Below are 18481 nucleotides of genomic sequence, written 5' to 3' on the forward strand. Positions count from 1 at the left end.
CATAGAGTTCTTTATACAGTGTTCCTCACAGAGTAGGCACTTAGTAAATGATAGCTGTCACTCTTCCTACAAAAATATAAAGACATTTGAATCACAAGGTACAACTCGACTTTGTTAGATCCTTTCTTCAATGATTCACTGTTCAAAGACCTACATTTGTAAATTCTTCTCCCATCCTTTATTCATATTTCTTCCATTTGATGAAAGGCAGCATGAATCAGGGGAAACAGTGCAGACTGAAAATCAGATGCCTACTGCCATTAACCCTTCTCTATTTCAGTTTTATAATCTATAGAACAAGATTAATAACCCACCTCATCAAGCTTCAGCAAAAATGAAGATACTGAATAAGAAGGGACCTGTCATGTTACAAGGCAGCAAATGAACGTTTTTAAAATATAACTGACAAGGGTATAAATGACTCACAGTCAACCAATACCCAGTGCTAGCAACATGGTTCAAAGTATTGTGGTGTTGACTCAGTATTTTGTTAGACCTTACTACTCTCCGCTTAAAAGTTTTTAAGTTCTTATTACCTTTAAGATGAAGTCTAACTCCTACATGATGGGGCCTACTTACCACTCCTACTCACTACCCACCTCTACTCACTTAACACTTCACATTCCAGTCATATCAAACCACTTACAGTTCCCTTGTAAGCCTCCTGTCTATGCACATAAAATTCTCTTTCTGTCTGGAATACCCTAGGATTAATTTTAACTCATTCAGTGCAGAATTTACCATCAATAAGCTTTCTCCAGCACATCTGATCTTTCATTCAATAAATGTTTACTGAATATGGGACTTGGCTAGATGCCAAAAATAAAGCATTTAACAGGTCAGATATAGCCTCTGGCCTCATGAAGTTTAGCATGCTGAACTATAACTGTCTGTACCTTCATGTCCTCCAGAAGACTGGAAGGTTCCTAGGCATTGGTATAATGTCTAATCATTTCTGTATCACTACCACTCCAAACAGGACTTGACACAAAGTAGGGGCTTTTGTAAATATTTAGTAAATCAATATGGCACAACCACCTTTTTATAAGAGACAATATTAGATGTAAAGAATAGTAGCATTCTCTTATATGTGTCACATTTAACTATAAGACCCTTTCAAACATATCAACCTCTCATTTCATACTCATAATTGTCCTGGAAAATAGTATTTGCAAGTCAACAAAGCCAGAGGGATCTCTGAGGTCATCTAGTCTTACTTCCCAGTCAATTTATCAATGATTCCTATAACATCACTTCAAATTACAGGATATCACTACAACTTCAGAAGGCAGAACGAATAACCTTAAGTGAAAAGAATCTGCTCCTTTCAACAATTAGTTCTAATCCTGGTTTTGTAGACCCTACTGGAGAGAGGGAACCCTTCTAAATTCAGGTGTCTTAAGACATATCCAGGCAAGGCAAATATATCTCATCTTATTAATGAGGAATCTAAAACTCAGAAAGGTGCTGGGGCTGTGGTTCAGTGGCAGAGCGCTTGCCTAGCATGTGTGAGGCACTGGGTTCAACCCTTAGCACCACATAAAAATAAATAAATAAAATAAAGGCATTCTGTCCATCTACAACTATAAAAAATGTTAAAAATCCAATATTTAAAAAAAAATAAAGCTCAGAAAGACAGACTAACTTTCCCAATGTTCAAAGCTACAAATGAAAACAGCCTAGAAGTCACATCTTCTGGTTCCAAGGTTACAATTTCTAGAACATTAAAGCTGGAAGGGATGCACAACTGTTTGTTAGTTTGATTCCTTCATTGTACAGACAGATATTCTGAAGCTAAATGTGGGAGAGTGACCAAGATGAGTGCCTCCCAGCCTGGGCTCTGTCTTTTATCATACTCTCTTGATCCTTACTTCTGAAATTGCCCATTTCAAAATACAGGGGAAAAAAAAAGACTTACCAAAGTATTAGAAGAATTATAATCTTCAGCTGATTTATCTGCAAAGGAAGAAAGACAAAGGACTTAGTGAACAATTACAGTTAATCCTTTCGCAAGAGATAAGGAAGTCTACCTGGTCAAGAACTTCCCAGGTTCACAGAATAATAGTAATATGAATGATGATATGGGCCAGATAACATGCGAAGCACCTTATACATATTATCTATCATCTCTATACATATTATCCTCACTATGGCTCCGAGTATTATCATTATATTCACTTTTATCAATTTTATCACTCAGGGAAATGATTTGCCCAGGGCTTACGCAGGTTAAATAGAGGATTCAGGATTTGAATTCTGATCAATTCTAAATACCATGCTAGAACTGTATCCCCATCATCAGCTATATCATCATCAGGCTTTAATGGGAAAGAGAAGTTCCTAAGGGAAGGAATACATGGCACAGTCCTGAGCCATTATGCAAAATCATGGCCAACCTGCAGCTTCAGCTTGCAGAAAGAATCCTTTTACATTCATGCCAATTCCCCACAGGGCCAGAAAGACTAAGGCTTAAGAAAAAAGAGAGTAATCATATGAAGTCTAATTAAAAACACGAAATTTGCTTCCTAATAATAGAATCAAATGCCTTCAATGAAATAATTATCATATTTCATTGATTCTGATATGTACATTTTTCACATTAAGAGCCTGAAAATGGAGAGGTTTCCTACAATTAGAGGCACTTCATGGTTTGTTTGGCAGCTCCCCTTCTCTGACTTAGTGGTACATAAAAGAATGGTGCCTCTTTCAATCAATGATATCTTGGACTTGCCAAAATATGAAATGGAAACTCAACAGAAATTTTAGTAAGAAAATAAATTTAAAGACAAGATATTATCTTTGTTTTTGTTCTTTAATTCCTAAGGGTTCAAGAAGAAACTGACTTTGCCATCAATGGAATTAAGGAGAGGAAATAGTCTATCAAATTGAACATATCTGTCACTAAGAACCAATTCCAGGGAATGTCAAAGACTCCAAAATCATCATATAAGAAAAGTACAAGGGGCTGGGGTTGTAGCTCAGTGGTGGAGCACTTGCCTTGCATGTGTGAGGCACTGGGTTAAATCCTCAGCACCACATACAAATAGATAATAAAATCAAAGTATTATGCCCAACTACAAGCAAAAAAAAAATTAAAAAGAAAATTACAAGTCATAGCTCTTTTGGATCTAAAGCAAATAAAGAAACCACAAAACCAGGAATAAGGCAAATCATGGCAATATGTTCTTTAACCCTGAATCACCTGCTATGCCCTGAAGAAATCAATTCATGATATAATTTAAACATAATCCATTTTTTTTTCCAAACGAGTATCGGTTTAGGTGGAGTGCAACACTATGCCTTCAAGTGCACTACCCCTAACCCATGCTGCCAGTATTTTTGAGGATTGGATATTCTGGTTATAATATAATTCTCATTGACATGTAAAATACAAGTAAACATTACTTTTTTAAAGATGATGGATACAATTTCTATACATAAAAATCAAATTCCAAAGCATGGAATGACAGAACAAAATTATTCCATTCTCTTCATTTTACAAATGAGGAAACTGAGGTTCAGAATGTCTGACAAAGAGACTGGTTCAAGATCACAAAAATAAGTGGCAAAGCCAGGCTAATACTCAACTGAGTTGTAAATCTAATCTACTTTTTCTATAACACATCAAAAAATCTAGTGGTACAGAAAATCTAGTGTTGAAAAATAGGAAGTTTAACTCCCCAAAATGGCATGGAGAGGTGTGCTTGGGTTATGAACAACCATGAGTTTATAAGGCCCAAGTTTAAAACACACTTCCATCACCTACCAGCTGAGTCACCTTGGGTAAGACATTTAATTTCTCTAAGTCTAATAAACTTCTTTGAGTCTGTAAAATGGAGATAATAGTCCTTGCCCTGCCAATTCCCAAAGGCCTTCATAAGATTCACATGAGATAATACACAAATTGAGGTAATGTTACCATAACTAACAGTATGAGAAGGAGAAACAGGGGAAGGAGAGATGTGACATTAAAATTAAACTATACCAAATATTCAGTTTTGCCTAGAGTTGGCCCTCATCTTCAACTTCTAGAAAATTAAAATCCTGCACATACATATAAATAATTTGTATATAAGTTCAAACACAAAAATAGATGCACACATATTTATGCATATATACTAAATACTGTTCATAAATGAATGTACAGATGAAAGTATAATTACCTGAATATGCATGTTTATACACATATTCATTCATGAAAACTTACATAGACTATAATTTCAAACATGTGCAAACCCACTGGGCAATGCCTCCATATGCATACCTATCACTTGCACACACATACATACATGTATGCAGAAAACAGATTCTTCCAAAGACTTTACTACTGAGGATTTCAAAGATGGTTTATAATTTGATGTTCTGATAAACTCCTTAATTTCCTGACTTAATTTCCAGAAAACCTTCCCATTCAGAATCCCCTTACCCCAATTCCTCCTTGGAATGACCCAGTGAGGAAGTGAGACAGACCCAGCGGGGCCAGACGAGAGGAAGGAAATACTGCTGGGTAGATGCATGGCCCTCTCCTGGGTACCACTATGGCAGAATGAGAGAAGCTGCAGTCTGTCATCTCCACCATCTGTGCCCTTTGATACAAGCCAGATACTGGCAGGGGAAGCATCCTTCAAAATCAGCTAGTTCATCCTGGTTCTCACCTTTTCCAACAATATTGTCCTTTGAAGGAGGTAGCATGAACAAAGAACACTAGGCTGGGAACTAAAAGACTAGTACTGCTACTATTTTAGCCACATTAAGTCTTCCTAATGTGGCTAAAAAATCAAATGGAAGCTGGTATGTACTAAGGTACTTCTTGCTCTAACATTCTAAGATGCTATAAAAAGCAAGTTTCCAAAAATATAGACCTCTCATAAGTTATCCTAGGAAAAGAAAAATTTCTCTGCTATGGAAGGAGGTGCTTCAAATAAAATTATTAAAGGCAACTAGTTATTCAAAAGATGCTGGTCTAGGAATTGGATTCTAATCCCAATTCTGCTATGAAAAACATAATCCCTTATATAAAGAGTACATCTAAGGATCATTTAAAATTGTTGACTTGATTTTCATTTAACAGATAAAAATTAATCCCTTGAAGAAGAAACCAGGCTTGCCAACTTAAAAGATAAACATTAATGTTATTAAATAACTGAGATACTAGTAATAATAATCAATAGTTACAATGATAGCTACATTTCTATGGTGCTGCTTTATAATCTATAAAGAACTTCTACATCAGAATAAAATTATGGCATTTGCAGGTAAATGGATGGAACTGTAGAATATCATCCTAAGTGAAATAAACCAGTCCCAAAAAACCAAAGGCCATATGTTTTCTCTGATAAGAGGATGCTGACACATGGTAGGGGGCGGGCAGCAGGTAAGGGAAGAATGGAGGAACATTAGATTGTGGAGAGTGAAATGAGGCAGGTGGAGGGGGAAGGAAAGATGGTGGAATGAGACAAATCATTACCCTATGGACATGTATGATTACACAAATGGTACGACTCTACATTGTATACAACCAGTGAAATAAAGTTGTACTCCATTTGTGTACAATGAATCAAAATGCTTTCTTCTGACCTATATAACTAAATAGAAAAAACAATAAAAAAAGACCTTTTACATCAATGAGCTCATTTATTTCTCACTACAACCTCTTGAGATAGGAATTTGTTATGGTTTAGATATAAGGTGTCCCCCCCCCGCAAAGCAACTGTGTTAATCTGGGAACGCTCAAAAGTGAAATGATTAGATTGTGAGATCTATAACCCAATCAGTTCATCCTAGTTTGAATGAATCCACTGGGTGGTAAATGTAGGCAGGTGGGTGTGACGGGAGGAGGTGGGTCACTGGGGATTCATCTTCCTATGACCCCTCCCTGTGCCCTCTGTCTGCTTCCCAGCCACCAGGAAGTGAGCAGTGCCTCTCCATTGTATCCTTTTGCCATGAGCTTCTGCCTCATCTGAGGCCCAGAGGAATGAAATTCGTTGACCATGAACTAACCTCTGAACCTGTGAAACAAAATAAACTTTTCCTCCTCTAAGTTATTTTTGTTAGGTATTTTGGTACAGGAACAAAAACCTAAATAACAGAATGATTCTGAGGCCTAAAGAAATGAAATGACTATATAGAATCTTGTGAAGGTCAAAATTAAGACCTTTTAGCACAAAGCCAGTATTCCTTCTATATAACTTCATGCTATTTTTAAAAAACATGTAGTTTTGGAATAAAAACAAGTTTGATGGGAAAAAAAACCCTTCATCTTGGTTGTCAAATTCCCAAATCCCATCATAGTGAGAGTACCACTTTGCTCTTTTCACTTTCTTATTTCACTCCAGACCAATAAGCCTGTAGAATTTTTCTGCCCAGATTAAAACCTCTTGCAATGATTGATATGGACACAATCTTCCTACCTGTAAAGCTCATGTACTTCTGGCTGTTAGAAGTCTTCTTTGAGTTGTAAAACTCCAACACATCCAGAACAGCCTGCGGGTTTTTCTTCTGCTCTGACTTAGTGATGTTTGATGTCTGAAGCAAGCGGGCCCACTGCTCTGGCATTCCCTGTAAGAGAGACATGCAAGGGTTTCAGGGGGGCATAGTTATAGAGGACCCTGAAGAACTGGTATCTGCCAGCAGGTAAAGATGGGCTTCTTAGTCATTCCTTTATCTCTGTGCCCTCAAAGTTTACACAAGCCTCTTTGTAACACCTCTTTAACAGTCATTTCTTAAGACATTTGCTTCTTTACCATGTTATAACTCCTTCTAAGCAAGGACCATGTCTGATTTGTTCCTACATCATCCATCTATGTCTAGTCTGACTAGGGTCCCTCAGTAGAAGTATATTTAAGGAATGAAAATTGAAAGGCTTCTCTGAATATACAATTTTGGAGATAGGAAAGTACTTCTCTTGTGAATGTTAGGATAGTAATAAGAGTCTCAGGAAAAGAAAGAAGCATCACCAAGATGAGAAAGAATTGAATCTAACAGCACACAGACAGAATTCTAAAGGTCAAAAGGGCTTTGTGTGAACCAGGACTCACCGTAAACTCTCCTGTGACAGCATCAAAACCAACATGAATTGTGTGCTCAAAATCTGATGGAAGAGAAATTTCTGGTCGCTCCTTCTCCTTCTTTTTATTTGCTGTGAGAGAAATATAGAAGAGGACATTTTTTAAAGAGGGGTATTACTAGGTTTTTATGCTTATTTCAGCTCTTTCCTAAGCTGTAGGCTCCCACAGAGAACAAGATTTGTCCAACTTACATTCGTATTCACAGAGCCTAACTACAGACCTGACTTTGAGTAGATGTTCAATGCATGTTTAAAAACTGAACTCTTCCTGAATCAAAGCAAAGAAGGAGCAGAAAGAACATCTGTCACAATGAATAGTCCTAATTTTATCACTAACTAGCTAGCTGATACAGAGAAAGTCCTCTTCTGTGAAGCTCTCCCTGATCTCTAGGTTGGGTAGTTCTTCACCTGTTCCTCTATTCCCACAACACCAACAGAGTAATTGACTATTTAAAATGCTTATCTTCTCTACCAGACTAAATTCCAAGTGCAGGGGCCACATCCAATTCATCACCAATTCTCAGGGGCTGCCATATACCTGGCACAAAATAGGTGCTGAGATAATAATTGAAGAAAGGAACAAATGACCAGACACCTATCTCAACTGGTAAAGTAGTCTAAGGAAACTGCCTATGATATGCAAGTTCTCTCTGGGACAGGAATAAATGTTTCATTTCACCATTTCAGCCAAACTTCTACAAAACTGATTACCCAGCCTCCATTAACCCCATTTTAAAGCAGCTGGCTCCTCAGCACACCAACCAAAAGAAATTCTGAAGTCCTCATGCCTCCCACTAATCCAGCGTAACCCTGATTAAAGGCAATAAAATGGGAGGAAAAAAAATAAGATCTAGAATACAAGTCAGTTTTACTTCTATCTCATCATAGTATACAGTCCAGAATCTCTGCTTTCCCATCTAGACTATGGGAGATGAATTAAATGACCTCCATCCTCTGGTACTAGGAACTGAACACAGGGTACTCTTCCATTGAGCTACAATCCCAGCCCTTTTAGTTTTTTATTTTGAAATAGGGTCTAAGTCGCTGAGGTTATCCTCAAACTTGTGATCCAGCTGCCTCGGCCTCCCTAGTAGGTGGGATTACAGGCATGCCCTACTGGGCCCAGCTACGGTGTACTTGATGTTCTTAAGGGCCTTCCTAACTCCCATATTTGGTGAGTATGAAACCAGAAAAATAAGTATTCTCAAAGCTCTATAACTAGATTTGTTCCTGAGACAGCATCCTACGGTTTCTTTGTTTTGCAGGGGGGTGGGGGAGGTGGTTTTGAAAATCAAACTCAGGGCCTCATGTATGCTAGGCAAGGCTATCCACTAAGCTATATCTCCAGCCCTCCCACAGTTTTTTTCATAGACATTTTATATATACTATCTCACATAATCACCATAATCCTGAGAGGCAATTTTTACTTGTAGATTAGGAAACTGTGGTACAGGTTTGCCTAACATCATTAAGGAAAGGAAGAGAAATTTCTGGCTGCTCCTTCTCCTTCTTTTTATTTGCTGTGAGAGAAATATGGAAAAGGACATTTTTAAAAGAGGGGTATTACTAGGTTTACAAGGTTTATAAGGTCCTTTACACTCTACTACTTTATCTCCCCTAAAGAACTTCAAGTTGAATTAAGATAATGTACTCTGATGTAATGAGAAGAAATAGCATTAAGAAATTACCATGTATAGGTACCATGACATACATTTTCCTTCATTCTTACAAACTTACTAATAATTATTACTATTGAATAATTTACTCTCAGCCTCTAATGAGGCTGTGATTTGAATTCAGGTCTGATTCCAAAGGTCTCTCTTTAGTGTCTTTATAAGAACCATTTGCCCACATGCCAATTGCTAGGGTTTAAACTATTTATGTCGTTGGCAATTTCTCTTCCAGAAGCAGCTGCTTTGAGAAAGAGAAGGCTAAGGGTTATACCAGGGCCCAAGTCAAGCAGTCATTTAAGACATAATTCCATCTGTCTCACTCACAGCTAGAATATGCAGGACATGTGGCAGGGCTTTAGAACTGCTTTCTGTTTCTAAATTCCCTCTGATCTGATCACTTAAAAGGTTTTAGGGAAGTACAACTATATTAATGTTTTATTTACATTTATGCTTATATATTTTATGCATTATGTCTATTGCATATTATTAAAAGACTACATAATATAATACTATAGGCATAACTGTCAAGTCCAGAAGAAACTTTGGTAATGAAGATTCAGAGAATGGCTCAGAGGATGACTAGCTTATTGAAAAGAGCCAGGGGAAATGAAATCATAAGGGGATGGACTTAAGGCCCTTCCAGCTCATAAATCCTACAAGTCTGTGAAATGGAAATAAGGTAACCCATGACCTTTGAATATAACTCACATATTCCCACCTCCACATTTTTGTTGATTTTTTTCATTTCCTTGCTTGAAATGTTCATTCTCTATCTTAGCTATGGTTTAAAGACTTCTCCCAGGAAGGATTTCCTGACCTTTCCTCTCCCTGTGAATTCTCAAGGCCCTGAGTCTATTACATCACTATCCATCTAGTCGTTTCCAGTCTTGTATGATCCCTTGCTATTTTTAAGAAGTAAAATGTAGTAAGCTGAGGGAAAAAATCATGGTTTCTCATTATGACCATTATACTTCTGAATCTCAAACAGAACCCAGCACAGAGTTTACTTAGTTCATAAAACCCTAGAAAATATTAGGAAATGACCTTAGAGACCATCTAATTCCACTTCCTGAAGGAAGAATCCCTGAAAAGTAAACTGACCTGCCCTGAGTCACAGAACACATGGTGGTAAGACTCAGTCTACCTGATCAAGTCTTTTACCCTTCATTATACCCCCTGATCCCTACTGACTGATTTGAATGGATGCAACTGCTGACTGAATAACAGTTTAATATAAACCAGACTTAAGAAGAGGAAGACCCTGGCTGAAGTAGGAGAAGGGGGAAATAAGGAGAACAGGGAAATACAGCTGGCAGATGGAGGCTGGGTGCTATGCAATTTTGGCTGACTACTCAATAGCTGGGGACCACCACAGGAAACAGGGCTCCTGAGGCAGGAATGCAGAGCAAAACTGAAGAAAGAGCCATGTAGTCCCACAGCCACTTGGAACTCAGTTAATTGCTTTTGGGAAGTAACAACCACTAGCTTCACATGTGCATAGCCCTTTATAAAGCCCTTTCACAGTCACTGTCTCTCTGGCTCTTCACAACAAATCCAAGGAGACAGACAGCATGGATTACCATTTTATAGCTGAAAAGTCTAAGGTGAGTGAATCCAAAGATTGTTAGTGGGAATAATTTTGAAGTAGGAGTCAGGGGAAGAAGGATCCAGTATTATCTTTGTTGTTAACTCACTGTGTAACCCTGGGAGAAAGTCTCTGAATTTCAAGTCCTCAATCTACAAAACAGGACAATGACCCATGCTTAGAATAGAGATGAAGGTAGATAATAAGTCTCATTCTGGAGAAGATAATATCTGAGAAAAGTCATGAGAGATGAATAGGAGTTAGCTAGGTAAAAAAGTAGAAGATTATTCCAGAAGAAACAGAATGAGCAAAGGCCCAGAGGAGTAAACAGTGTGATCTTCTGGCATTGCACCTTCCCAGCATGCCAACCCAACTCCAAATTCTCTTACTAGGCATATACTCTGAATTTGAGATTGAAGATACAGTGGAAAAAATAAAGCAAACCCAGGATCCTGATGGTTCCATATCCCAAGGCCACAAACTTAAGTCTCCTAGGGGCTATTGTTGCTGTAATAATTTTTATGTGTGTGATGACAAGTATGGGTCCAGAGAAATCCAAAGAAAAGATGTATCTACACAAAAACCTGCATGGGAATGTCCAAAGTAGTCAAAAGGCGGAAATAATCCAAATGTCCCTCAAATGATGAACAGATAAAATGTGGTATATCTCTATACCCAAATTCAGACATAAAAGGAAATGAAGTCCTCATCTATGCTACAAAATGAATGAACTTTGAAAACATGCAAAGTGAAGAAACCAGTCATGTGCTGATGATATAGCCCATCTTGGAGGGTGCTTGCGGAAGGACCGGGGTTCGAATCCCCAGCACCGCGGGATGGGGAAAAAAAAAAAAAGAACAAGAAACCAGTCACAAAAAAAGGCCACATATTGCATGATTCCATTTATATAAAACGTCCAGAACTGGCAAATCCATAGACAGAAAGTAGATTAGAGGCTGTTAAGGGGCTGGGAGAAGTGGAAAATGAAGTGTCTGCTAAAAAGTACAGGGTTTCTTTTTGGAGTGATAAACACTCCAAAACTGATGTTAATTGTAGCGATCACACATTTTTTTTTTCTTTTTTGCAGGGTTGGGGCTCCAAGCTAGGGTCTCACACTATACCAGTGAGCTACATCCCTAGCCCTTGGTTATGCAATTTTGTGAATATACTAAAACCCCTGAATTATGTATTTAAGATGATAAACTATATAGTATATAAATTATATTTTGATTTTTAAAAAAGTAAATGTAATTGACCATATTAAGAAAAAAAAGTTATGCATATATATAAATATATATATAAAATAAATATTATTATCTACCCATATTATAGGTAAAATAACTGAGGTTAAAGGCAGAACAACTTACCAAAGTTCACTCAATCAGGAATAGGAATGGTGACAACCTCAAGCACTCAAACTCCTGGATATCTTCTCTTTTATTAGAGATGGGACTTGTGTTGCCCAGGCTAGTTTCAAACTCCTTGGCTCAAATAATCCTCCTTCCTCAACCTCCCAAGTAGCTGGGCATGTATGTATATACTACTGTGCCTGGTTTCATGCTTTCTATATGCACTGGGCCCTCACCATAAAACAGACATTAAACAAGCCAGTAAGTGACAAAATGAATGCTATTAAATGCAAATTATTTTTAAAAAAGTTCAAAGTACCAGCCAAAAGAGTTCTACTGAAAGCACTAGTCTGAACAACTCAAGGCTGGGAATTTTCAAACCCTATGTGGTATCCAAATGCTTCAGAGAACGAAAGACTACAATTCAGAAGTCAAAAGACATTGGTTCAAATTCAGACTTCGTGAACTGCAACTACACAGCATGAGACATTTGATAAGTCACAGATACTCAAAGCCCATGAGTATAAGTACCAAATAGTGGAAAATGTCCTTGGAATCAGACAGATAGAGGTCCAATTCCACCTTTGTCATTCCCTAACTAGATTACCTTAGGCAAGTTATTTAACCACTGTGAATCTGTAAAGTAAAATATTTACTGAAACAACTGGTGTACTTCACAAATATCAAAGTTCTTAATTTAACTTATAGCACCTAATAGGCATTCGATAAATAGTAGCTGGGTTATTGTTACTATTTTATTACTATTTTATTATTATTTGTTATTACCACGACTATTTCTGTTATTGTTATTACAAAAGTTAAAAAAGAAAGTATTGCTTTGCAAACTAAACCTCACAAAAATGAGTTATCATTACTATTAAAAACTGTCAGAGTAGGGGGCTGGGGTTGTAGCTCAGCAGTAGCACACTTGCCTAGTGAGGCACTGGGTTCAATCCTCAGCATCACATAAAAATAAACAAAAGAAAGGTATTTTATCCATCTACAACTAAAAAATAAAATAAAAATAAACTGTCAGAGTAGATTTCTCAATCCACTCATCAAGACAAAGGAAACATGGCTGAGGACAGAAAGAAGGAAGAATCACCCTGATCATGCAACTAGAGGTTTTAAGCTTAAGGAAATAAAGAATGAAAGAGACTTGTAACCTCACCCATTCCAACTTTAGCTCTATCTGTGGTCTAGTCTTGGATTCCTCATAGTTTGGGAAAATAAACTGACCCTGGAAAATCCCATGTTTCAGTATGGCCATTAAAGTTTTAGCACAAATCATTGGCCTTATTTATTTTTTAAAATTATTTTTAAGCTGTACCTCTCATTGGCTTAGCTGAGCTAATCTGAGCACAAGACAGTAAAACATTCCAAACTTGAAGTGATAAACACTGACGTAGTTCAGTGTTAAAATTAACTTTGCTAAACTCTTCCCAAGTTCAGAAAATTCTACTTTGGTTGTGAAAATGCAGCCAGAAAAAGATCCAAACTAAATGCTGCAAAACTTCTTAGAATAAACCAAAGGCTCCAGATCCTAACCACAGAAACCAGGCTTTCCCACGTGGAATTCTGCAACTCAGCGCCACTATTACAGGCCTTCAATTACAGTTTCTCCTTCCAATCATTTATGCATCCCCCAGGCATACATTGAGGCCATGCCGGAGGTCAGCATTAGGTAATGCCCACAGACATTCTACCCACTGCCAGCTCAAATCTCAACTATGACTGCAGAGAACTCTTCCTTCTCATCTCCCTAGAGACATAACACTACTCATCTAGAAATTCTGACTCCAAAAGTCTGGGTGGGACCAGGCATCTGTAATTTTGAAGCATCATGAGTGAGTCCAATCATGAGTGAGTCAGGGTTGAAAACAATAAACTGAGATATAAGTAGTATATTGTGATGAAATAAGTTCCATACTCATCTCTACCACTTTCCACATGTAAGACCTTGAGCAAAACTGTTCTCTAAGCTTCGGCCTCCTCAAGAGCAAAAAAGCTGTTGTAGATATCAGATAAGTAATAAATGATATTCTGTTAAAATAAACTTAATATTTGTATTGTTTTACAGTTTAGAGAATGTTTTTATACTCACTATGTCAAGTAAGTGACAAAAGCCTACTAATGACACAGGGTAGAAAGGAATTAGGATTACTCCCACTTTACAGAGGATGATATTGGAATTAAAGGATATTTTTTAAAAATAAATCATAGAATTAAATGCCAGGGGCAGGATTCAATCTAGATCTTTAAGTCCAGTTCTATACCATTTCCTTTTAAGCTGGTATAAATTCTCAAACACTATATGGAGGGCATAGCACTTGCAACACTGCCAACACTGCTTTGTATCCTACTAGGATTAAATTGAATAGCTTGTTGGTTGAACAAAGACCCCAAACAAAAATAAAAAACTTAGTCTCATTTCATTTCCATGTATGTATTAATAATAGCCATCAAGGGTCTTAAAACAAGGGGGTGAGACCAATATGCTCAGAAGATCTACAGAAAATCCATAACTAGGAAATGAAAGAAAGGTTATTAGATAGATCATTTTGCAAGAATTTCTTATAACTGTGTTTTCTACTCTGTGCTTTCAACCTACAGAGATGCTGCTTTCATCTTGAGACAATAAGATTTATTTTCAGACAAGATTTGGCATAGGGTTACTCAGCTACAATTTCCAGAAGAACTCTGGGTCTATAGCTCTACCACTGATTAAAGTACTTTACAATGGCCTAGTTTCTATTCACCTATAAACACAAGCCTGATCCAATGACATCTTTGCAATTCCACATTTTTATAATTACAGGATTTCAAAGCTAAAAGAAACTGTGTATATGTACTGTCCTGACTCATTTTTTAGATGAAGGTACTGAAGTGTACAGGTAACTGACCCAAATAAGGTAGCCAATGTATGAGAGACTACAACCAAAATATCTAGACCTTCACTTCCCCATTCAGCACACAACAATGTCCCTTCAGTTCCGATGAAGGTTCAGTTCCCAACTGTTGTTTCGGACAGTAATCTTTTAAAAATACATGTATTCACAGTTTTATTGAGATAAAATTCACACACCATACAATTCACCCATGCAGTTTACAATTCAATGGCTTTTAGTACATTCACAGAGCTGGGAAAACATCACCACCACAATCAATTTTAAGATGTTTTCATCACTTCAAAAAGAGCCAGGCACAGTGGTGCATACCTGTAATTCCAGCAACTCAGGAAGCTGAGACAGGAGGATCACAAATTCAAAGCCAGCCTGGGAAACTTAGGGAGACCCCTGTCTCAAAATAAGATTTTTTAAAGGGGGGCAAGGTGTCTAGAGATGTAGTTCAGAGATAGGATGTTCCTTGGTTCAATCCCCAGTACCACAAGAAAAAGAAGGAAGGAAGAAAGGATGGGGAAAGGAAGCCATGTTTCTCAGCTCTCACCCCACAATCCCACCTGCCTTGCACTAGTATACTTTTTGACTATGAATTTACCTTTTGTGGACATTTCACATAAATGGAATCATACAGTGTGATCCTTTATGACTGGTTTCTTTCAGTTAACCCAATATTTCTGAGGTTTATCATGTTACACCATGGTTTAGGATTTTTTTTTTTGTTATCAAATAATATTTCACTGTATGGATATACCACATTTATGCTTCTGGGTTATTATGAATAATGCTACAAATATTTAAGTACAAGTTGTTATGTGGTGTGTATCATTTCTCTTTGGTGGAACTGCTGGGTTATATGATCTCTCTACATTTAATCTTTTGAGGAACTGCCAGACTGTTTTTCATAGTGTCTGCACCATTTTACATTCCTATTATGTGAGTTGTAGTATCTATATATCCTCACCAACATATGATACCCTCTGTCTTTTTCATGACATCCATTGTAGTGATGTTGAATATGTCATTGTGGTTTTGATTTATATTTCTCTGATGACCAGTGACGTGAAGTATCTTTTCATGTGCTTATTTGCCATTTGTGTCTCCTCTTTAGAGAGATATTTATTCAGATATTTTGTCTATTTTTAAATTAGGTTGTTTGTCTTCTCATTTCTGAGCTATGAAAATTCTTTATGTATTCTAAATACAAGTCTCTTGTGAAATGCATAATTTGAGGGGCTGGGGTTGAGGCTCAGTGGTAGAGCACTTGCTTAGCATGTGTGAGGCACTGGGTTTGATCCTTGGCACCACATATAAATAAATAAATAAAATAAGGGTCCATCAACAACTAAAAAAAATTTTTTTAAATGCAAAATTTGGGAAAACTGTATCTCTTTTGTGAGTTATCTTTTTATTTTCTTAATGGTGTCACCTAAAACACAAATACTTTTGATTTTGATGATGCCTGTCTGGCAGAAGTTTTAGTTCTCAGTTTGAGTCAATAAGAACAATTTACACTTTTTAATTTTAAAAATTCCTATTTCACTACTTGTGGAAACTTGGGCTGAAAGCCTAATCATTTACAGAGGCCAAGAATATTGGTTGAGGACTGGGGTTGTAGCTCAGTGGCAGAGTACCTGCCTAGCACATGTGTGGCACTGGGTTCAATCCTCAGCACCACATAAAAATAAAAAATAAAGTTATTGTGCCCATCTACAACTAAAAAAATTTTTATAAAAGAATATTGGCTGATAAAGTACAATATTAAAAATTAACACAAACCTAAATTGAGAGATTTAAAAAGTGTCTATATATGTAGGAGAAGGCTTCAGGGGAGGGTAACACTACCCAGATATGAATCTCTTATAAAATTTGGGAAAATTACCTAACCCCTATACTTAAGAAGCTGACAGTCACTTCAGAAGTGAAGTACTCAAGAAATCAAAGTTAAGTACTTTCTCTTCCACTTAGACTCCCAAAAAACCCACAATGAAGGTGAAGTAGAGGAAGGGATACGTACACATAGATACAAGCCCACAGTAACTCATTAAAAGTCCTCAAGAGTTTATTCATTTCAATTTATTTAAGTTACTCAATAAACATTTACCATATGTGAAATCTGCCTATTAGACATGTCAGTATAAAGACCTCTGAAACATCATCTCTGCTCTTCAACTACCAATCCTAATTTGTTCCTCTTCCCTGTGTTCCTCATTTGGTTAATGATACTATCAACTACCATCTCCCTTGATCTGTAGTTATGCAGTTTTATTTGTCTACAACAAGGGATATTTTCTCCAGTTCATCATTGTGATTTTTACATTTGTCCCACTGTTTCAGAATCCCAGTTCTGATTTTGTCATGTAATCCCAAGCTGTGCCTCCCACCTTCCATTCATCAACAAAGAAGTAAAGAGAAAGATAACTAACATTTAGTACTTTCTACATAGAAGATACTATATCAGAAAATTTGCATGTAATCTTCAGAACAACCCTGTGAAATATGTCAATTTTAAAGGTTGGAAACTAAAGGTCAAAGGGATTAAATGCCTAAGGTCACAGAGCTGGTAAGTGGTGAAACAGGTCTATGTAAATCTGAAGTTCATGATAACTATTTACAGGTAGAAAGTCATTGCTTTGGTGTACCACAAGAACAAGGACCTGCAAGCTTAACTGAGAACTTTACTTCAGATCAACAGTAACCTAAGTTAACATTTTTTTTAAATATTTTGTTTTAGTTGTAGATAGACACAATATCTTTATTTTAATATTATAATTTTTTTTAATGTGGTACTGAGGACCAAACCCAGGGCCTCACACATGCTAGGCAAACGCTCTACCACTGAGCTACAACCCCAGCTCCTAAGTTTAACATTTTTAGGGTAAAAAAAGAAAAAAGCTTTCTGTGTGGACCCAAACCTGTTTTTTACCTCCTCATCTATAAAGGATGTCAATGACTTTTTCACATGTGTTGTTAAAATTCTGATTACTCTTGCAGAAGTTTCAGTCTGAAGAAAGAAATGAGGCCGCTTAGTATGACTTACTCATAGTGAACTCACAGTGAGTCCTCCTTATCTCTGCTTCCTTTTCTCAGCCATTCCTTGCTATTCTTACTGATATTTAATCCCCAAATCTGGGTGTGGGACTAGGAGATCTGAATAAAGAAGATGCAATCAAGAATTTGGAAAGAAGGCATTCCAAATGAAACTAATTTGGGAAAAAACACAGACATTTCAAAATTCCTTATATTTAGTGATTTCATAAACAATTTAAGAACTTAAAGAAGGCAAATAAATAGCTTCAGATTGTATAAACTCTGGCAAGAGCATAATTATTCGCTTAGAAGTTTGCTCAAATATAATTAAACGGTATAAAATGGGACTATTTTCCATTTTGCCACTTCAGGAAGGAAAGACAAGGGAAATATTTAACAAGAAAATAAAAGGTCTTAAAGGAAAATTAAATCAAAGAAAGACAGATTGTTTATCCAAGTTATAAAAAATTGTTTTTTTAAAAAGCATACAAATGATAAGAAAGAAATAAAATACTGTACTTTTATCTCCAGGTAAGATAGATCTATAAAATCGGTCCTTCTTTTTCTTCTCCTCTGGGTTTGGAGGCAGAGGTTTGGAACCGTGGTTTAGGGTTCCAGTGTCTTTGCTGCCAGCTCCAATCATAGTGCTGGTGTTTCTCATCGGAGGGGCTGGGGGTTTGTCTTGAATGTCTAGGCCGTTATTTGACATTGTCACCACCAGCAGCAGCAGCTACTAGAATCAAAAGAAAGAATATAATTCTTTTATTATTTTTGAGCAAAAGGAAATGCATGTTAAAAATATTCAAGAATCCAAATTATACAACTCTTCCACTGCACACCACAAATATTGCTAGCCTATTGAGTCAAAAATATTCACA

The 18481-nt window shown here is 36.9% G+C and overlaps 1 protein-coding gene across 5 annotated transcripts in view; it reads right to left on the reverse strand.

Annotated features, from left to right (window-relative positions):
• Positions 1–18481, reverse strand: part of Pak1 (p21 (RAC1) activated kinase 1) — a 139145-nt gene that overhangs the window by 43752 nt on the left and 76912 nt on the right. For 3 of the 5 annotated variants that reach the window (XM_047516777.1, XM_047516781.1, XM_047516776.1), the window contains 4 exons: positions 18123–18336; positions 7038–7138; positions 6411–6558; positions 1919–1956 (listed from right to left, as the gene is read on the reverse strand). In XM_047516777.1, coding sequence (XP_047372733.1) covers positions 1919–1956; positions 6411–6558; positions 7038–7138; positions 18123–18312 — 477 coding nt within the window. In that variant the 5' untranslated portion in view covers positions 18313–18336. The remainder of the gene's footprint in view (positions 1–1918; positions 1957–6410; positions 6559–7037; positions 7139–18122; positions 18337–18481) is intronic. The other 2 variants (XM_047516780.1, XM_047516778.1) reach the window with 1 other exon arrangement.

Source organism: Sciurus carolinensis, chromosome 11 (genome assembly GCF_902686445.1).
Source record: "Sciurus carolinensis chromosome 11, mSciCar1.2, whole genome shotgun sequence".
In the NCBI taxonomy this organism is placed as follows: domain Eukaryota; kingdom Metazoa; phylum Chordata; class Mammalia; order Rodentia; family Sciuridae; genus Sciurus; species Sciurus carolinensis.